Source organism: Stegostoma tigrinum, chromosome 11 (assembly GCF_030684315.1).
Source record: "Stegostoma tigrinum isolate sSteTig4 chromosome 11, sSteTig4.hap1, whole genome shotgun sequence".
Lineage (NCBI taxonomy): Eukaryota > Metazoa > Chordata > Chondrichthyes > Orectolobiformes > Stegostomatidae > Stegostoma > Stegostoma tigrinum.
Window position 1 is genome coordinate 64,030,300 of NC_081364.1, and position 23,113 is coordinate 64,053,412.

General features: G+C 41.5%; 1 protein-coding gene across 5 annotated transcripts in view; it reads right to left on the reverse strand.

Moving 5' to 3' along the window:
* Positions 1–23,113, reverse strand: part of dock3 (dedicator of cytokinesis 3) — a 1,242,443-nt gene that overhangs the window by 675,574 nt on the left and 543,756 nt on the right. For all 5 annotated transcript variants that reach the window (XM_059649508.1, XM_059649506.1, XM_059649505.1 and 2 more), the window contains exon 2: positions 2,140–2,223. In XM_059649508.1, the coding sequence (XP_059505491.1) occupies positions 2,140–2,223 (84 nt within the window). The remainder of the gene's footprint in view (positions 1–2,139; positions 2,224–23,113) is intronic.

Sequence of the window (23,113 nt, forward strand, 5' to 3'; positions counted from 1 at the left end):
AGAATTAGTAAATTGGTTTTACGACAAATATACATTCCAATAAAGCATAAAATCCCAAAATGAAAAGTGAGTCAAATGTGGCTAAGGAGGAAGCTAAAGATTATTAAATAAAAGGAGGAGGCAAAAAACAAAATGCCCGAGAATTGGGAGCATTTCTGAATTCAGTGAAAGAGGCCCAAGAAGCTGTTGGAGAATAGAATATGAATGTAAACTAGCAAGCAACATTAATAACTGAGTTCTGAGGAGGTCATATCAAACTCGAAACATCAACTCTTTTTTTCTGAAATTATTTCAACAGTTATGAGAGGCAAACAGGCTCATCCTATTGACTAATCTAAGAGAAAATCAAGTGTTCTTTTACGCGTTTGTCTTTTCAGTTATCTTGTACACCTACTGTACTATTTATATTGCCTACTTCAGCGAGATGTTAACTTCAGCTAAGAATATAAAATACTTTTGTTTTAGTCTATAATACGGTGGCCACATGTGCTGGTCATTATCAAAGAGGAAGCACCCAGTGCTGACTATGATGTAATCTGCCTAACACAGTTTCACACCAGAAACTTGGTACCTTTTGACGCCAGCTCCACCTGAGATGGTGAAGAGTTAGGCAGTTAGGTGTCAGGAGTAATTTCTGTGCAGCCACTGCTCCTTTCTCGTGTCATGAAATGAAGACATTCCTAAAGGCTTATCATCAGTTCAGTGACTAACATTTTAAATGGAATTGCCAACATTACTGAACCTCCACTCACTGACAAACTCCTCTTCCTACCATTAGAATGCTCACTCCAATTCCCACAACCTTCACCCTCCACTTCAACCCCTAATAAAATCCAGACCCCCGCCCCTCCCCATCAGACAGTGTTTACACACCACTCTCACTCCCTTTAGTCATCCCCCAACTCCCTGGGTATTCATTCCCCCCCGCAACTTGACAGTGTTCACCCCATTCTCTCATTCTTGACAGTGTTCACATCCTATTCATACTCACCAATGGTGTTTATTTCCCTTCCTAAAGCTACTCCATACCTCACCATTCGGATCATGTTTCTCCACCTCCTTCACCATGTGAGTGTTTGCCTCCCCTCTCACTTACCTGACAGTGTTCACTCCTTCCCTCAGCCCATGACAGTATTCAGCCCCTCCCTCACTACATCCTAAGTATTCGTTCAGTATAACAGTGCTCATTTCTCCTACAGGCACCTTCCTCACCCCAAATATAGCTTATCCTACGAGAATGCTCATCCTCCTTTACTCCCCAAAAGACAGGAGACAAGAGCTAGGATTTCTGGAAAGCGAATCTGAAGAGGAAGGTATGGAAGGGGGTAAAAAATGCCATAGAAGTTTTGGTTGACCTTGTGCTTTGAAACCACAACAGATTCACTCAGAGTTAATCTGCTCAGCAGCTTTTATTCCTGCTGTGAAAAGCCTGTACGTAAACTTGTGTAAAAACCAGGGCAAGCATAGAGCCAACAAAGTAAGTCTACATAGTCCTGGCCATCTCATCGTTCTGTCCTAAGTAATATGCAGCAACCCAGGCAAGCTGAAAAACGGAATTTGAAATTTAAACCTGTTCCTTAATTATGAAGATTGCTCATATGATGGAAGTTCCTAAGGTTTCCAACATACATCAGCAATGTAAGTTGAGTTGGAAGCCTCTCCACATATGGTTGGACAAATTTTCAAAGCAAGTTAGAAAATTAAACTATCACACTACAAAGAATATCAAATAGGGATAAGTGGAATTGAAGGTCATAACTTAGCTGAAGATTCTGATTCTTCAAATTTTTTTTAAGATACATTGCATACGATTTTTCAAAGATTTGCTGTCTCACCAAGACAGAAAGGCAAAACCTAGCTTGTAAAGGACAACATCAGTTATTTAAGTTGTACTTTAATATATGCCTTTATTTTCATAGTCTTGGAATGTTATGTTTAATTCAGTCAATAACATTTTTTGAAATGTTAATCAACTGCAAATAAATCAACAAATAAAGAAGTGAGCAGCCTCAGAAAAACAGATATCCACTGTACACTCATTTCTAAAATAAATGAAATCTTATTGTTAAAGAAATAGCATTTGAATTTTTCTTGGAATATATGCATCACAAAAGGGTGCATATTCAATTTTATTCTTACCTTCACACTTTTCCAAGATCTGAACTGTTTCTCCAATTTCTAGCACAAGCGCCTGAGGCACTGAACCTCGGAAACTGCATATCACTGGAGAAAAGGAAACAATAAGTGTGACTTAGAATTTTGTCTGCAATGAGCATATGAGCTGATGCTCAGCAAACCAAAATGAATAACTTTCTGCACGGACCATGTTTGACCATGAATACCGAGAGATATGTTGCCAAAGTTTTTTGTCTTACGCTCATCAGAACAAATATAAGAATGCCAAATTTCAAACAAGCACAACAAATTACATTAAAGGAGAAAAGTGCACTGATTGGTTGGTGAGTTGACTTTGATTGACCAAGGCATTGCCATGGAAAATGCAACAAAGGCTACAGACTCCCCAAACATCCAGGCAAAGCAAAGAAGTTATGAAGCTTGAACACATTCCTTTTGTGTGCAGACAATAGTTCCCTGCACATGAATGCATATCACTCTAGCAAGTTTAAATGAACCACCTTGCACAATAGCCAACAAAAATGTCTTATGAACCAGGTTGGAAATATCAGTGTAAATTTTGAATATTCTCAATTAAACATGTTTTAGATTAAGTTTGAGAAAGTTAGTGACAGATTAATTTATGGAACGGCTGAACAAAAATTCTATTAGCTTGTATTTGCACAAGTAGATAAAACACAATGAAGGTCTAGACCTGAAACATCAGCCTTCCTGCTCCTATGATGCTGCTTGGCCTGCTGTGTTCATCCAGCTCTACACCTTGTTACCTGGGAGTAACAGGTCACATCATTTTCAACTGCAAACAATGCAACAATCGGTTTTAATTAACATAATCCAGATAACAGAATTCTATTCAAAATTTCTCCTAAAAGGAAGAATTTCATCAATTAGTCTTTTTGAAAATTAACATCAAATAACTCAATATTTAAATTCTGAATACCTGCATATCAATTGATTGAAACAAGATAAGATTTTAAACAAATTGGCCCTGTAAAGGATTCAAGCTGCTCAAGAATGAACAGGTTTGTTCCACGATAACAAGATAGAGAACTGGATGAACACAGCAGGCCAAGCAGCATCATAAAAGCAGGAAGGCTGACGTTTCAGGCCTAGACCCTTCATCAGAAATGGGGGAGGGGAAGGGGGTTCTGAAATAAATAGGGAGAGGGGGGAGGCGGATCGAAGATGGATAGAGGAAAAGATAGGTGGAGAGGAGACAGACAAGTCAAAGAGGCAGGGATGGAGCCAGTAAAGGTGAGTGTAGGTGGGGAGATAGGGAGGAGATAGGTCAGTCCAGGGAGGATGGCCATGTCAAGGGGGCGGGATGAGGTTAGTAGACAGGAAATGAGGTGGGAGGAGGGGTTAGGTGAGAGGAAGAACAGGTTAGGGAGGCGGGGAAGAGCTGGGCTGGTTTTGGGACGTGGTAGAGGGAGGGGAGATTTTGAAACTTGTGAAATCCACATTGATACCATTGGGCTGCAGGGTTCCCAAGCGGAATATGAGTTGCTGTTCCTGCAACCTTCAGGTGACATCATTGTGGCAGAGCAGGAGGCCCAGGATGGACATGCCATCTGAGGAATGGGAGGGGGAGTTGAAATGGTTCACGACTGGAAGAACGCAGTTGTTTATTGCGAAACGAGCGTAAGTGTTCTGCAAACCTCCGCTTGGTTTCCCCAACGTAGAGGTAGCCACAACGGGTACAGTGGATGCAGTATACCACATTGGCAGATGTGCAGATGAACATCTGCTTGACGTGGAAAGTCTTTTTGGGGCCTCGGATGAGGGTCAGGGAGGTGGTGTGGGGTCAGAGAGAGCACTTCCTGCGGTTGCAGGGAAAGGTGCCGGATGTGGTGGGGCTGGAGCGGAGTGTGGAGCAGACAAGGGAGTCACGGAGAGCGTAGTCCCTCCGGAAAGCAGACAAGGGTGGGGAGGGAAGAATGTCTTTGGTGGTGGGGTCAGATTGCAGAAGGTGGAAGTGTCGGAGGATAATGTGTTGGTTCAGGAGGTTGATGGGGTGGTATTGGCTAGAAACGCACATTAACCCTCACAAAACTAATGGATCAATTATATTTTTTGCCACATATCCCTAAAAGGAATCAGACACATTAACAAACTTGACATTGCTCAAAAATAAAAATCAAAAACAACTGGAATAGTATGAAATTTCATTTTGTATGATCCAGGGAGTGGATTTTTCAATCTTCCAAATCCTTTGTGACAGAATCCAAATTTCCAACTAACTTGTTATTAACTTCAATTGGAGCTCATTAATGGGTTGGAAGGAAGAGAATCAAATGATTGGTGGCAACAGACAAAATGATAATTATGAAAATAAGCTCAGGCAAATGAAGCTCAAGATGAACATGGAATGTTGAGGCCCATTCAAGGAAAACAAACCTTCAGCCCTTCCTGGTTGGGATTGAGGGTGATGAGCATATTTATATCAATAGACAAAAGGAGGGTTTAAGGACCAGGGAATGGCAGTGGTGAAATCAGTATTGTCACTCATAATCCAGAGGCTCAGGCTAATGCTCTAACATCAAGAATTTCAATTGATGAAAGCTATTTTCTACATGGTAACTATGACACTTTCACTCATTCAGAGATAGTAAGAACTGCAGATGCTGGAGTCCACAGTGTGGAACCGGAGGAGCACAACAGGCCAGGCAGCATCAGGGGAGCAGGAAAGTTGACATTTCAGACTGTTATCAAGGGGACGGAAGGAGGTGGTGTCAGGGAGTTGGTGCCTGGCCTTGGCAACGTAAAGATCAATGGGCATTCCTGCAAGAATGCGATCCCCTACTCCCAATTCCTCCACTGCGTCTGCTCCCAAGATGGGGCATTCCACTCCCGCACATCCGAGATGTCCTCCTTTTTCAAGGACCATAACTTCCACACTCCAGTGAAATGCTCTTGCATGCATCTCTTACTTTTCCTGCACCTCTGCCCTCACATCCCCTTCCCCCAACAAAAATAAAGACAGAGGCACCCTTGTCTTCACATGTCACCCCTCCAACGTCCTCATCCAATGTATCATTCTCCACTATTCTGCCACCTACAAACTGACCCCACAACCAAAGAGAAATTTCCCTCCCCAACCCTATCTGCCTTTTGTAGGGCCTGCTTTCTCTGCAACTCCCTCATCCAGTCCACACTCCCCACTAATCCCACCACTTGGTGTCACATGGTTGCTCAGTCGTTAGCACTGCAACCTCATAGCACCAGGGATCCAGGTTCAATTCCAGCCTCGGATGACAGTCTGTGTGGAGTTTGCACATTTTCCCCCGTGTCTGCGTGGGTTTCCTCCGGGTGCCCCGGTTTCCTCCCACAGTCAAAAGATGTGCAGGCTAGGTGGATTGACCATGCTAAATTGCCTGTAGTGTTCAGGGGTTTGTTGGTAATAGGGGGATGGGTCTGGGTGTGATGCTTCAAGGGGCGGTGTGGACTTGTTGGGCCGATGGGCCTGTTTCCACACTGTAGGGAATCTAAAAGGCAGCAGCCATCCTAAGAGACTTGACTTGTTTTCATATTTATCACTTTGTTCGTTGACTACATTCATTTGATTCTCTCCCTCACCAATTCATTAATGAGCTCCTAATTGATACTAACAAGTTGACCGAAAGTACACAGGTAGCAGTCACTGGAAGATAGAAAATAGGTTCATGATAGGAAAAGATCAGATCCACGGTGCAGAAATGAAGTGATGGTTCTACTTGTCATACTTGAGAATTTTCAGACATGTGGGTGACTGCCACAAGCTCATAGGGAGCCATTATTCAGTGCAGGCCCTGATTTAAAATCTTGAAATTTCAGAAGTCACTGAGGTGTATGCAGTCAGCATTGTGGAAATATCTACATCAAATAAACTGCAGAAGTTCAAGAAATTAGCTCACCACTGCTTTCTCAAGGGCAACAAAGGATGGGCAATAAATGCTGGTCTGATCCATAAGTTAATTTTTAAAAGATGGTAAATAGCAATGGCTAACATATAAAGGAATAATTCATAATTCTCAATAAATGTATTGATCCTCAAGGAACAAAAATTCTTTTGGAAAAACAGTTCCATTTTGATAACTAGAGAAGAATATTATAAAATTAAAAGAAGCAACTTATATTGCTGCCAAAGAGCAGTACACCTGAGGTTTTAGAGAGAAAACTGTGAGAGAGTAAAGGAGCAAGCACTATAAAAACAAATATAAATTTATCAGATCTGATATGAACTGATTGAATGGTGGAGTAGACACAAAGGGCTGAGTAGCCTACTTCTGTTCCTGTGTTTTATGTTTTATTGTCTACAAGTGTAGTACAAATAAATTTGTGTCCCTGAGAGCAAAAATAAGAACTTTTGCTGGGGAGAAAGGAAGCAGCAGGGGCAATGAACAAGTATTTTATATTTTCACAGTAGCAGATAGCAAAACAAAAATGGAGTTATGGGCAATCAAGTATCCAGTGAGATTCTATTTCATATTTTGACTCCTCCCCCCACCCCCTTTGAGTAATAGTGGACAAGTGTTGTTAGGATCAGCTGGCTGAATATCAAGCTGTGCAAACTGCATCACAAATGTTCTTTTGGGGCCAACAAATCTTGGAGAGGGTCTTGAACCCTGAATTTCTGGAACAGAGGCAGGGACACTACTGGCTGAACCACACAATCACCTCTAATGAGTATGAGACAAGTAAAACAATTAATACTAGTTAAGGTAAATATATTGGAAAAGTTATTAGGACTAAAAGTCAACAAATCACTTCAACCTGATATTTACATCCTAGGGCTTGAATAAACATTGACTGCTGTTACAATCCTGGGTCAAATTACCAAATCTATGTCAAAATATGGCTACGGAGCAGTAAATTTTATTTTTTTTAAATAAAGTGAGAACTAGAAGACAAAGAATAAAGCAACAAGATTTCACAGTTCTGAACAATCAAAAATAAGTTTACTCTGTCAGAACTATAATACAATCCTCAGTATAAATACTACTTATATTCTAGCATACGTGACTAACGAGGGTTCATATGGACAAAGGGATGTGGGCATCGCCAGCTGAATCAGCATTTATAGATTATCCTCTCATGCCCTTGAAAAGATGGTCAGCTATCTTCTGGAATCACTGCAATCCATTTGATGTACATTGATCCATAATGCATTTGGAAATAGACTGCCTGTATCTGAGGAGTTGTGAATGATGAACACTCTGCAATCATCAGTGAACATGCCAACTTCTAATGTTATGATGGAGGGAAGATCATTGATTAAGCAGCTGAAGAAAGTGGTGCATGGGACTCCTAGAGATATCCTAGAGATGAGATGACCGACCTCCAGTAACTACTACAATCTTCATTCTTATCAAGTATGCCTTCAACCAGCAGAAAGTACGACTTTTGGATTATCTTGAGCTCTCTTTTTGATCACTTGCATTCAGATGTGGGCTATTCCACCCAAAACCCAATTCCACTCCACTTAGACATATTGAACAATAGCAGCACATGGCTTCTTCTGATCTCTCTCAGTGCAAGGACTTCCACCGACCTCTCATCAAACAGGACTATTTTCAACTGCTACAGGACTTCCCAATTCCTCACCTATATCAACCAATTTGGCTTGGCAAAATGGTTAGCAGAAATATTTCCTGACATGAAGTCTGTCTGCGTCTACTTCCCCAACAACAATCTTATGGCCTGTTTTCTTTGAACTCTCCCGCACTGATGCATAAACAATCCTATGCGACTTCAAAACCTTGCAACTGTTACCTCGCCTTCTGCTATGTAGAACTGGATACTGTCACTCTTGGAATCATCTATAAATATGATCAGGTGTGGTCAATACAAAAAAAATACAGAGAGAATTTCAATACACCTTTCACTTTGGCAGACAGAATGCTTCAGCATTGTCAAGGTTTCTTCACAATGGCTTTAAACGTACAAGTTCTTATCATTGTAAACTTTTAACAAATTGCTTATGATATATTTGCATACATTACATTAAAGATACAAAATCTAACAGACAAACTCAATTTCATGTCACGAGGAGGATAAACAGGGTTTAAACATACTCTTAACATAATTTAATGTTGATAATTTTTCTCAAACCTTGTTTAACTCAGCAAAGAATGTTTCCATTAAGTCCACAGTTTTAGACGCACTCCATCAAACTTTGATACAATACCACCTATAATTTCATTCTGAAATCTCAACTGGAGTAACTGCAAAACCATACTCTGGTGGCCTCTCACTCTTCATGTGTTAAGGCATATTAATTATAGAGTACTATACAAATAACTTGGTAGTTTCTCAACTCAAAGACAGAAGATCATAGGCTTTCTCTTCCTTTTCTCATCTGCCGACAGAAATAGATTGGTATGATCAGTAAAGTGATGGAAGGTGTCATCAACAGTGCTATCAAGCAGCACCTGCTCAGCAATAACCTGCTTAGTGATGCCCAATTTTGGTTCCAACAAGGCAACTCAGCTCTAGGCCTCATTACAGCCTTGTTCAAACACAGGCAAAAGAGCTGAATTCCAGAGGTGAGGTGATAGTGATAGCGCTTGACATCAACACTGCATTCGACTGAGTGTGTGTGCGGCATCAGAAGCCTTAGCAAAACGAATCAACTGGCTATCAGGAGGCAAACTCTCCAGCAGGTGGAATCATACCTGACACATAGGAAGATTGTCATGCTTGTTGGAGGTCAGTCATCTCTAGGATGACATCTCTGTGAGAGTTCTTCAGGGTAGTGTCACAAGCCCAACCATCAATGACCTTCCTTCCATCAGGTTGGAAGTGGGGATGTTTGCTGATGACTGCACAATGTTCAGCACCATTCATGACTTCTCAAATACTGAATCGTCCATGTGCAAATGCAACAAGATCTAGATGATATCCAGGCTTGGACTGACAAGTGGCAAATAACATTCGCAAAATACAAATGCCAGGCTATGACCATCTCCTACAGGAGACAATAACCACCACCCCTTGACATTCAATAATGTTACCATCAATGAATCCCCCACTATCAACGTTCTGGGGTTATCATTGACCAGAAACTCAGCTGGGCTCACCACATAAATACAGTGGCTACAAGAGCAGATCAGAGGCTAAGAATGCTGTGACTAACTCACCTCCTGACTTCCCAAAGGCAGTCCACCATCTATAAGGCACCTCAGGTGTGTAATGGATCATTCCCAACTTACCTGGATGACTGCAGCTCCAACAGTACTCAAGAAGCTTGACGCCATCGGCGACAAAGCAGCATCGCATCCACAAACATTCATTCCCTTCGTAAACATGCAGCAGCAACAGTGTGTACCATCAAGATGAGCTGCAGAAAATCACCAAGGCTCCTTGGACAGTATTATCCAAATCCACAACCATTATATTGGAGCACCACCAGCTATAAGTTCCCCTCCAAGCCACTCACCATCCTAACTCGGAAATATATCATCGTTCCTGGAATTCCCTCCCTAATGGCATTGTGGGTCAACCCACAGCAGATGGACAGCAGCAATTCAAGAACACAGCTCACCACCACCTTTTCAAGGGCATCTAGGAATAGGTAATAAATGCTAGAGAGCCAGCAACACCCATATGCCAAAAGTGAATAAGTGGAAAAAAAACAGATGATGTACACACTTCTGAGAAGCATAGATATAGTAGTTTGCGAGAATCCTTTCCCTTTGTAGACGGATCAATAACTAAGGGACAAAGTTTTAAGGTAAGAAGCTTAAGGTGGTTTAGGAGAATTTGAGAAAATTTTTATACACCCAGTGGTTGTGGATATCTCAAATTCAACTTCTGAAAGGGTGGTCGAGACAGGAACCCTCAAGACATTTAAGAACGATTTTGATGAACGCTTGAAATGCCATTGCCAAGAAGGCCATGGGCCAAGAGCTGGAAAACAGGATGAGAACAGAGGAATGTTTGATGATGGAGCAAATACATTTGACTGAAGGGCCTCTTTTCATGCTATAAAATCTCTATGACTCTATGATTCCAATTAAGTGGCTTCTAACCTAACTCTAATTTCTCTAACTTAATGGACTCTTTCCAGGTTTTCTGAACTGGAGGCTTTTGTTCTGAGCTGACGATGCAACTTCTTTTTAGATAACAAGGTGTAGAGCTGGATGAACACAGCAGGCCAAGCTGCATCACAGGACCCGGAAGGCTAATGTTTCGGGCCTTGACCCTTCTTCTGAAAACGTCTTTTTAGTTGTGTTAGCATGAAAACATCCACATGCCATTGCCCACAGTTTGTAGGCTTCATAACTAAAATTCTTTTGCTAGGGTGAAACTGTTAACTAAAACTGGAAACTGATTCTAAACTGAACTCAAATCACTCATTTTCTCCATCTGTTTTAAAAGTTCCACATTTTAAACAATTTATCAATGAACACTACAGGTATCCTGAGTCCAGATGATGTTCAAAACTCTTATAAAAATTTGTCTTCGCAAAACCGAAACTAACCATCTATCGGACCTTGACTTTAAAAATTCAAATTCCCAATATTATTTATTTGCCTTTACTACAGTAGCTGTCTTTAAAGCTTGGATTTGCTTTGCCATACTGCACATCTCGTCACTCTTGTTCTCCAAATTGCATTGGAGCTCAATTCTTTTATTGTTTAAGATAAATTGCTCATCAGTCAAGGATTTTAATTTAGCATTCAACTAAATGTTCTGATACATCAGCAATTCTTTCTGTTCAAGATGCTTTTCAAAATACTTCATACAAGACTTCTGAAATATGAAGTTTATCAAGTTTCAATTCAAGAACTTTTTTGTTTGAATTTGCTTTCAAAAATTGATAGTTTAGATGTTACAGGTTCACATTCATGGTAATGTCCTCATTGCTGCAAATGGTATTATAGGTGAAAAGACAAACCGAGTAAAACAAATTCTGTGGCCCATGAGTTCAAACCACAGAAGGTGGAGAGTTAACTCTCGCAATTATTTTGATTTTGGCACTGATGACATGATTTTGTCAGTAGTGATGGTTGATCATCTATTCAATAGCTCATTTGGTTGAGCCAAGGGCTTTTCTTTTTGTATTTTTACAGTCTCTAGACTTGACTGCTTCTTCCTTCTCCAAGAAAAACTATGAGAGTTGATTCAGATCTGCAACTTTCTGGATATGTCCGAATATACTGCACTGTCAGATATCACAAAAGTACAACTGAACCAGTCCAAAGGCTATGGTAAGATATATTTTCCTTAACTCAAAGATTCCCGCTGCTCTACTGTACACTACATCACTGATCCAAAAAGTAACACAGCCTTGTACCGCTAAAACATGTCACAGATTTCCACTTGATCTTGAAGCTGAAGGAAAAAAGAATTCAGTATTTATTAATTATTTAGCAGTATTCCCCAACTTCTATTTTTAAGTTTATAATCCAAAAGGAAAAATAGTATGTGGTCTCTTACATTATTAGTTGGATAATATATTCTTGATGGAGTAAAGGAACACTTTGCCCTAGTTAAAATCTGTAAAAATAACCTCAAAAAGCCTTATTTATTGTGGCAGCATTAAAGGAAGCATACCCTCAGCTTCCAAAAGCACATTCTCAATTCAAGGAGATTCTCAGGGAAGATGTGAGATATACAATACTTAAGAGTTGGTGGAAAAGAGAGCAAGCAGGCGGGGGGAGAGTGGGGGAAAGAGTTCGGGGGGTAAGAAAAGAGTTTGGGGAAAGAAAAGAGAGCTCGGGGGTGAATAAAAGAGCTGGGGGGGGCGAATAAAAGGGTTCGGGCGGGGGAAAGTGTGTTCTGGGGGGGGGGAAGAACTTGGGGGGGGAAGAACTTGGGGGGGGAAGAACTTGGGGGGGAGAACTTGGGGGGGAGAACTTGGGGGGGGAGAGAAAGAAGGAGGAAGAGAGCAGAAGTAAGAGATAATGGTTTGTGACAGTGACAGATGGTGGGTCAAAGAGAAAGAAATGGGGTTGTGAGTGATTGAGACTTCAATCCTGGGAAAAAGCCTCTGATTATCCACCGTAGCTATGTCTCTCCTAATTTGCAAACCTCTATCAGGCATCTCTCTTTCTAGTGAAAGGTCGTCTTTCTAATTAAAACAGTACTAGTCTTTTTAATCTTTCTTCATAGACAATGTTCTCGAGACTGGGCAACATCCTGATGAATCTTCTCTGCAAAGATTCCAAGTCCTTCTGGTAGTATGGCGACCAAAACTGCACACAATGCTCCAAATACAGCCTATATAGCTGCAACATGGTTTGATGAAGGCAAGCTTGCCATATGGCTTCTTAATTGGTTTGGCCATCTGTATTGCCACTTCTAGGGAATATGGATCTGCACACCCAGATCCATATGAACATTAATGTTCTTCAGAATTCTGCCAGTTACAATATAATTCACACCTAAATTTGATCCTACAAAATGTATCACCTCACATTTGTCTAGATTAAACTCCACCTGACATTTCTGAGCCCAAGTCACCAATCTGGAGCAAGAGAAGGGGTGAGAAAGGTATGAGAGAGTGGTGAGGGGAGAGGGTGGCATAAGAGAGAAGGCAGGAGTGGGAGCGAGAGGGAGGTGAGAGAGGCAGGGAGAGGGGGCAGGGAGAGACAAGTGAGCAAGAAACAGAGTGAAAGAAAGGTGGGGGGGACAGGAGGAGAGAGATGGTGGGGAGGGCAAGAGGGAGAGAGAGAGAAGTAGGAATGAAGGGAGGGGTGACAGATCGTGAGGAGGGTGCAAGAGAGGGAGAGAAGGGAAGAGAGGAAGGAGCTAAGAGTCAGAACAGGGAAGGGTCGCAAGCGACAACGACACCAAGGGAGGGGCGTGAGCGACAACGATACCAAGGGAGGGGAGTGAGCCAGAAGGAGAAAGAGGGAGGAGTGCAAGCCAGAAGGTGACCAAGGTAGGGATGAGAGCCAGAAGAGACAAGGGAAGGTGCAAGTGCGAAAGAGACAGGGAGGGACAAGAGACTAAGCCGGGCAGTTGGCAGTGAGAGTGTGAGACAATGAAAGTGAAGGGGAGAGTGAGAATGTTGAGGGAACAAGACAGGGATGGTTTGTCTGTAGGTTCTGAACATTTCCCACTCTCAGCTGCTCTTGACATTTACAGTTTATTTACAAACTCTGCAGCTCGACTATAGGGCTGTGGAAATACAAAATTTCCTTTCCTTCACTTGAAGGCTTCTTCGTCCCTATCATTCTTTAATTCTCCCTCTTCCTGCTTCCAAAAATCTAAATTACATTGCACAGCTCAACATGCAATACTTAATTTCAAATTGCACAATTTTCTGATCTTCCAATTGTAGTAGTCCAGCTTCCAGCCAAGTTCGTAGTCCCAAACAAAGAAAAATATATGATCACTAAGCTGTTGCTTGCCCTTTATCCTGTTTCGCTCGACACATGTTTCAAATCTATTATATTTCTAACTTTTCCCAGTCCTGATGAGAGATTATCAACGTGAAACATTAATTGTTTTTTCCCTCAGGCATTGCCTGACCTAACCAGCAGTGACCCCTCTAATTTTATTTTTCTTCGGTGTGGACCTCAGAAGTCCATGAATGGTAGCACGTTCTGGAACCAGATATCAATGCAGTGATCAGCATGCTACCATGGACTGCAATGCGTTGCATAGACAGGCGTAACGCATATGCAGTTTACAGATCAGAGGGAACAGTATTATAGCACTTTCAGTTTTACCTTTATAATTTGTACACACACAACAACATTATCCAGGGTATCACATTGCTAATTGATAGGTAATAATAGGTTAATCAGAGATTAGTACAGTATATTACATTACAGAATTTAGCAAAGATTTGTAGCACAGGTTGTGGGTGAGGTTGTTCACCGAGCTGGCTTGTTTTTGTTCAGACAATTCATCACCATGCTAGGTATCATCAGTGAGGTTTCTGATGAAGTGATACTAAATAAACACTGAAAGAACTGCAGGTGCTGTAAACCAGGAACGAAAACAAAGTTGCCGGAGAAGCTCAGCAGGTCTGGCAGCATCTGTGAAGGGAAAGAACAGAGTTAACGTTTCGGATCCCATGACCCTTCCTCAGAACGTTCTGAGGAAGGGTTACCAGGCCTGAAATGTTAACTCTTTTTTCTCCTTCACAGATGCTGCCAGACCTGCTGAACTTTTCAAGCAACTTTGTTTTTGCCCTGATGAACTGATGCTGCTCTATTCCGCTTGGAATTTATACTGTCCAGTCCGTTATGATGAGTAGTGTCATTTCTGGTTTTGTTCTGTATGCGTTTGTATATGTATATGGGGTCCAATTCTATGTTTGTTGAGTACTTTAGGGGTTGAGGACCATGCCTCTAGAAATTCCCATGTGTGTCTATGTTTGGGTTGGGCTACTATGGTTACGTTGTCCCAGTTAAACTGATGGCCTTCATTCTCCGAGTGTACTGATATTAAGGAAAGTTTGTCATGTCGTTTTGCTGCTCAGCCCCTTCCTCGGTTTCGTTCTGGCTTGTGCCCCTCCCTCGGTCTCTTTCTGGCTCGTGCCCGAGTGGCTGTGGGCTTATGTGCTACCATGATTCCCAGTGGTTATAGGAGTCTCATTGTCAGTTCTAGATGTCTTGGTGTGGCGCAGTGCGGCCAGTGTATTAGGGCATACTGTGTCCTCTTCTTGTTGTCTGTTTAGAAGGCACCTGTGGATGAAGTTGCAGGGATATCCATTCAAAGCGAAGATTTTGTATAGGTGCTCTTCCTCTTTTCTGTGTAGTTCGAGCATGTTGCAGCGAGTGATGGCCCATTTAAATAGTGTCCTAATACAGGTGGACGTTGGGGTGGGTGCTGCGTAGCACACAAGCCCACAGCCACTCTAAGACAAACATTCAAGGATTAAAGACCCTATTATCACAACATGCAGAACCAATGTCGTGTACAAAATACCATGCAATGGCCGCCACAAGCATCACATCAGGCAGACAGGAAGGAAACTAGCCATGAGAACACACAAACGTTAGCTAGCAACAAAACAATATGCTGAACTTTCCTTAATATCGGTATACTCGGACAACGAAGGCCATCAGTTTAACTGGGACAACGTAACCACAGTAGCCCAAGTCAAACACAGACACACAAGGGAATTCATGGAGGCACAGTTCTCAACACATAATGCAATCAACAAACAATTGGATTGGACCCCATATACAAGCCCATACAGAACAAAACCAGAAATGACACTACTCACCATAACAGGCTGGACAGTATAAATTCCAAGCGGTGTAGAATAACATTGCTTCATTGGAGGCCTCACTGATGATGTTACCTAGCACTGTGACGAGATGTCTGAATGAAACCAAGCCAGCTCAGCAAGTAAGTCAACAACCTCATATTTCATTACAATCCATCACATATTACCTTCCTGAGATTTTATCTGTAGATCGTTTTCTCATGCATTTTGAATTATACTTTGCTGGGAAAAAAGGGATTTTGTTGCCTATTCCTCATACTGATTATCCTGCTCTCATTGCCCATTAAATATCTGGCCAAGAAAATATCTATGCTTGATAAAAAGGCAAAAGAATTGAAGGATTTAGAGCAAAATGCCTGTGCCAAGTGAATAGAGAATATTGAATAGTCTAGTTTTAGTCTCCTATGCTATTTCATACCATTTTGATTTTTTAAAATTTCCAAATTTTCTTACCATGCCTCTTTTAAAAAGATACATTGGGCCCCTGATTTACAATCATCCAACTTACAAATACTCATACTTATGAATGAGATCCATACAAGGGCGTATTCATATCAATTCTAAAGAACCAACATAAAGATCCAACTGAAAATGCTAACTTTGCCTTGTACATTGAACAGCTATTTTATATTGTCCTGCATTGTGTTGACTTTCAGGCAAACTGACTTCCAAATAAACTCAAGAACAGAACGCAGTTATAACCCAGGGACTGCAAATGCCATGTATTATATTCTGTTGCCAACCCCACCGTTCCAACAGCATTTCACATTTTGCCTACAATCTATAAATACACTTGTCCACTATTTCCCTCAATTCTTTTTAATAATCTCAACTATGTACACATGAGTCTCTGGCTTAAAAAGAAATAGGTTTTCCCAAAATATTGAAACAATATGACCCAGGGTAGGAGAATGAAACTGTGGCTTATTCATTTGGTGACTTGGCACAGACATTTTGGTCCAAATTCATGATATCTTTCATTTCTCCTTGCACGAAACCTTTCATAGATTGTATATAGGCAAAGATTAAATTAACGATGATTACCTATCCTGTTCATAAACATTATTTCATGGCTATACAGGTGCCACACCAGTTCTCACATAACATTACCCTGTCCAATTTTAATGGGAAATACCTCTTTAGAAGAGTTTGTCCCTCAAACCATGGAAGGAAAACTTGCATCTCAGTTTTGTTACGACATACATTAGAGAGGACAACATTTCTTGTACGCTCCCATTAGCCCCACTCCTCCAACAATCATGATAAATTTTGAATTTAACCATGGTGATGATATCACCAATTGTACAAGTGCTAGATTATATGTGGTTTAGCATTAGAAACAAGTCACGAGGTGCATAGCTAAGGTGAATAACAAAGGGTCTACCCCATAGGTTTGGGGAGTTCAAAAATAGCATAATTTTAACATGAGGAGAAAGATTTAAAGGGACTTGTTGAGCATTTTTTTCCACACAGAGGGTGGTGTGTATGAGGAATGAATTGCCAGAGGAAGTGTTAGATGCAGATACAGTTAGAACATTTGGATAGGTACATGAATAGGAAAGATTTAGAAGAATATGTGCCAAATACAGGCAAACAGGACTAGTTTAGTTTGGAAAACTTGTTCAGTATGGACGGGTTGGACCAAAGGGTCCGTTTCTGTCCAATATGGCTCAATGTCTCTTTAATCAATAAAGAATAGAGAGCTTATTACAACTAAAACAAACCAAGTGTATAGAGATCATTCATAAAATGCTTTATTAGATTCCCTACAGTGTGGAAACAGGCCCTTCGGCCCAACAAGTCCACACCTCCTTTGCAGCATCCCACCTAGACCCATCCCCCATAACCCACACACGCCCCTGAACACTATGGGCAATTTAGCATGGCCAATCCACCTAGTCAGCACATCTTTGGACTGTGGGAGGAAACCAGAGCACCCGGAGGAAATCCACACAGACACGGGGAGAATGTGCAAACTCCACACAGACAGTTACCTGAGGCTGGAATTGAACCCGGGTACTTGGTGCTGGGAGGCTGCAATGCTAACCACTGAGCCACTGTGCCGCCTGCAAAGTTATATATGAACATATTCTAACATCGCAAATGTAACATCGGAAAATATAAATAACACACAAATTACGGTTGAATATCCCACAGAACACATCAAACAGCAAGTGGTGGTCCAGGTAAATTTGACAGATTTGTCAACAATACTCTCCAGATATTAATGACACGGAATGTCACCAAATCTCATTAAAACTCCACAGATTTTTGCAATGGAACACCCTCAAAATCCCCTCTACCACAAACAGCCTCAACTTCTGTTCATGTTCTATTGGTACACCTTCCTCTCCTGGATACGTGCTTCCCTGGATTCTGGAAAGTGCATGCAGGCACAGCTGTAGCTTTCCTCAAACATTTCTACCCCAGGTTTGTTTCTTAGCTCTAATCTGGCTGAGTTACACCAAATAGTAGCCACTTGTGGGATTTCAACCCTCTTTCTCAACTGTACTCAACTATTAATTAGTCAAAAGCTGCTTTCAATTTTTATCTCTAACATTTAACTTCCTACCAACTCCTATCACTTTTCCTTGGGTTCTGCCTGCATAGAGTTATCCAACTACTCAACTTCTCACAGAGCCCCAGCTACACAGAACAGTCTAGTTCAGCTCTGTTCTCAGTAGTCCAGTTGAACAGTTATTTTCTGCCTGGAGATAGCAAGAACTGCAGTTGCTGGAATCAGAGACAACACAGTATGGAGCTGGAGGAACTCCACGGTCAGGCAGCAGAGGAGCAGGCAAGTTAACACTTCAGGTTGGGACCCTTCTTCAGAAATGGGGAGGGGGAAGGAACCTGGGAAATGAATAGAGGGAGGAGGGGTGGGGCTGGGGAAGATAGATGGAATGGTGATAGGTGACTGCTGGTAGGGAGTAGTAGGGAGTGGTGGGGATTGCTCAGTGGGATGGGGGGGAACTCAGCAATCCCCACCCTGCACTCACCTATCACCATTCCACCTACCTTCCCAGCCCTACCCCTTCTCTCTCAATTTATTTCCCAGTTCCCTCGCCCCTCCCCATTTCCGAAGAAGGGTCCTGACCCAAAACGTCAACTTTCCCTTCTTCTGATGCTACCTGGCCTGCTGTGTTCGTCCAGCTCCATACTGGATTTTCTGCCTGGAGCCTGCCTCATGAATGCTGTGTCAACAAATTCTGACTGACCTTCAAACTGTTCTGAGCAATTTATTGAAAACCTTGCAACAAGGTTCTTATTGCTATGCAAAACAAAACAAACAGCAGCATTTGGACTTAAATGTTAAAACCATGGAACTGTCAGTTCCCGGAATCTTATTTTCACAAACTGTTTGCGCCAATAGCAGAAAATGCATACAAAACAAAGGAATTCTTCACATTGCTCAAATCTAAGATTAGGATTTCCAAGAAGTAGAGGGTAACGTAGAGGCTAAAAAGTGTAAGGAAATTAAAGAAATTAACAGCAGCATTTTAAAAAAGTATTATTGAAGCATGGGGGGCAAATTCCAATAAATTGTCAGAATCTGACCCTAAACTTCTACAAGTGAGAGTCATAGAGATAATAGATGCTCTCTCAATCATTTTTCAAAATTCATTGGATTCTGGAGTAATCCCAGCCGATTGTAAGTTGATAAATGTAGTATTGTTTTCAAGAAAGGAGTGAGAGGGAACGCAAGAAGTACAGGCCAGTTAACCTGGCATCAATTGTCACGAACTGCTCACAAGTCTTAACAGCACACTTAGAATATCAGTATGATCAGACAAAGTCAATACAGTCCTATGAAAGGAAAACCATGCTGGGCAAATTTATCAATTTTCAGAATACCAGTAAGGGAGTTTTAACTTGAAGTTGAGATTGAATTGCAGCATATCATAACTTCAAGTGAAACGACTTTACATGAAACATGACTTCCCATAGAAATCAATGTGAGGCCAGAGTTCAGTTCTTGCCAACATTTTTTGCTCCAGAAGAACATATAGAGTGTGAAATGCTATATGGCACAAATGTAATGCTACATTCCTACCTGGAATAGCTTGCAAAATAGAAAAAGCTAAACATAAAAAAATTTCTAAAATTACTACACTCACCTTTATTTTACAGTAGTCCTGCTAGATTGACCAGACTCCATCTAGATGCACAAATGGGTCTGTGTTTCTGGACTCCCAGAACTACTTGCATTGACATGCCTCTCCCACTAGATGGGGCCCAAGAGTTCAGTTCAAATCAGAAAAGAAGCCCGGACTGCAGGGAAGACCTAAGCTGGAGCCGAATTGTATGTAAAGAGTATAGGAGTGAGACAAAATCAGGAGGCATGGCAAAGACAACACAGCATAAGGGAATAAGACCAGGAAAAAGCAAGACTGTAGCAGGATCACACCAGGAAGCAAGGTCAAAACACAAGGTTAGAGTAGAGTTAGACAGGAGGCCCAGGTGGAGGGCAGATAGGGTAGTGCAAATTAGGAGCCAAGGCCTGAGACCAAAGCACGCCAGAAGGCTGAGGCGAGGGAGTAATGTCAGGAGTGAGGAAGACACCTTTAACACACTGTCAGAACAACAGGTTGAGTTAGTGTGAGGATGCACAATTGTGATGATGACACAAATATGCAACCTGGACCTTCAACTGTGCATGGAAACAATGTTACAAATGGCAACAAAACAAAAAAAAATTGCTTTAAAGAATAAATGTTACAATAAATTTGTGTGAAGTGGGACAACTTACAGTGAGGACTTACTGTGGGTAGGGTGAGTTAAGGGGAACCTAGGAAATAGTAGATTTGGATTTTCAAAAGATATTTGATAAGGTAGCATACAAAATGGTAATAATATAATAAGAGCTTGCTGAGTTCAGGGCAATATATTGGCAAAGAAAATTTATTTATAGACAGAAAAGGGTAGAGATAAATCAGGCATTTTCAAACTGGCAGGCTCTAACTAATGGAATGCCACAAGGATCAGTGTTGGAGATTCCTTGAGTCACAGAATGGAATGGTTACAGCACAGGAGGAGACAATTCAGTGCAACATGTTTGTATTGATTCTTTACAAAAGCAATTCAGTTATCCCAGACTTTAGCTATTTTACCATGGTGATAAAAAAACTTTTATACTATATAATTCAATTATAATACAAAACAATTCAATACAGCACAGGAACAAGCCCTTCAGCCCACCAAGCCTACACGCGAATTATTGCCCATGCCCAGTTTCTATCCCTCATTTTGCCTCCCATTCAGATGTCTATCGAGATACATTGTCTTCCTATTTCCACACTTCTCCCCTTAACTTTTCCTTTCTCACCTTGAACCTGTGGCTTCTTGTAGTTGACTTTTCCACCTGGGAAAAAGCTTGACTACCCAACCTGTCCATGGGTCATCATTTTGTGGACTTCTATCAGGTCACCCCTCAGTCTCCATTTTCCCAGTGAAAACAATCCGAGTTTATCCAACATCGTCCCAAAACTAAAACCCTCCAGTCTAGGCACCATCCTGGTAAGCCTTTTCTGCACCCTTTCCAAAGCATCCACATCCTTCTGGTAGTGTAGTCTAACTAAAGTCTTGTACAGCTGTAAAATAAATTGTCAACTTCTATATTTGATGGCCCAACCAATGAAGACAAGCTGCTACATGCCTTCTTGACCACATTATCCACCTGCATTGCCACGTTCAGAGATCTGTGGACCTGGATGCCTGGATCCCTCTAAATCAATGCTCCTAAGGGTTCTGCTATTTATTGCATAACTTGCACCTGAATTTGATCTTCCAAAATGCATCGCCTCACATTTGTCTGGATTAAACTCCAAGAGGCATTTCTCTGCCAAAATCTGCAGTCTATCTGTATACTGCAATATCCTTTGACAATCCTCCTCACTGTTTGCAACTCCGATTTTGGTGTCATCTGTACACTTAGTAATTATTTACCTCCAGATTATTTATATATAAGTATTACAAATAACAAACATCCCGGCATTGATCTCTGCAGAACACCACACGTTACTGATTTCTATTCCAAAAAGCACCACTAGTGTCTATGATCAAGCCAGTTCTGTATCCATTTAGCCAGCTCACCCAAGATACCATAGACTCTACCTTCTGTACCACCTTATTAAATACCTTACTAAAGTCCACGTAGACAACATCCAAAGACCTTTCCTCGTCACTCATTCCTGCCACAACCTCAAAAAACTCAATCAAGTTGGTGAGACATGACCCACCCTGCACAAACCAAACTACAATTAACAAGTCCACTCTCTTCCAAACGTGAATAAATCTGTTTTTCATTATTTTCTCCAACAGCTTCCTCACCACTGATGTCAAGCTCACCAGCCTGCAATTACTTTGATTATCTCTATTTCCCTTCTGAAACAAAGGAACAACATTGGCCACTCTCCAGGCCTGAGGCCAAATAGGATGTAAAGATATTGGCTAAGGCCCCAGCAACTTCCCCCTTATGTCCCACAGAATCCTGAGAAAGATTCTATCTAGCCCTGGAAACTTGTCTAACTTAATGTATTTGAAGACACCAATTTCTCTTCAGATAATGATCCGATTCCTGGTGTAAGCCATATAATCTTTCTCCACCATGCGTCAGGCAGTGCATCCCCAGATCCTAATCACACACTGTATAAAAGGTACCTATTCATAATGCCACTAGTTCTTTTGCTATCCATCTTAAATTATTACAGTGTGGGTCTTGATCTCAATCTATGTTGATGACTCAGATGAACAGGCAGACAATAATGTATTTAAACTTGCTGGTTTTACATACCTAACTTAACACAAAGACACTGTAAAGAGATATGGAGAGATAAAGTGAGTGAGCAACAAGATGGCAGAAAGATTATAATGCAAGGAAATGCCTCCGCTGCTCTTGGAGATGAGAATTCTACATGCCAACAACTTTCAGAGAATTTCTCCTCATCTTAGCCTTAAATGGCATGCCACTTTAAAAAAAACTCTGTCCTCTGGTTCTAATCTCTTCCATATCCTTTCAGCAATTCCTTTCAGGATATTACATGTTTCAGGATGATCACCTCTTATTCTTCTAAACTCTGATGTATAGGGCTTCATCCAAAGTAAGGCTCCATCCCAGGAATTAGTCAAATGAATCTTCTCTGAACTGCTTTAATAGAATCATATCCCTCTTCATGAGATCAAAACTGCACATTGTACTCTTGATCTAGACATTAAGCTTTCATGATTAAATTATCTACAAACCCATATCTCTCTCTCCTGCAGTAATTTGTGATCATTCTCCACATAAACAACACATTGTTTCTCTCTTCTTTATGCCAAAATAGCCATTTCACATTGTACATCGCTTCTGCTACCAATGCCAACGTCACTTCCACTCCTAAGATAGTCTCCACCCCCTATATACAGCTCCAGCACTACAGCCCCAAACCCTGCCAGGTCTTTACCATCTCTCCAGACCTCCCGCTCGCTGAGGATGAACGGTCAGTCCTCAACAAAGGACTCACCTTCATTCCACTCCAACCACACATTAATGAATTTTGTTCACGTCTGGATGTCAAACACTTTTTCTGCGATCTCTGCATCTACTTCTTTAACCAGGAGTCTAACCCACCGTCTGTAGATCCGTACTCCCAACTCCAATGAACCTCATCCTCCTGGACAGCACTCCACAGCCTCCTACCTTCCCTCGGCCTCTTCATTTCCAACGCAGTTGTGACATCAATTGCCTCAATCTCTGCATCTCTTTCAGTCACTCCAACCTCTCCCCCATGGAACACGCAGCCATCCGTCCCTGTGCTCCAGCCC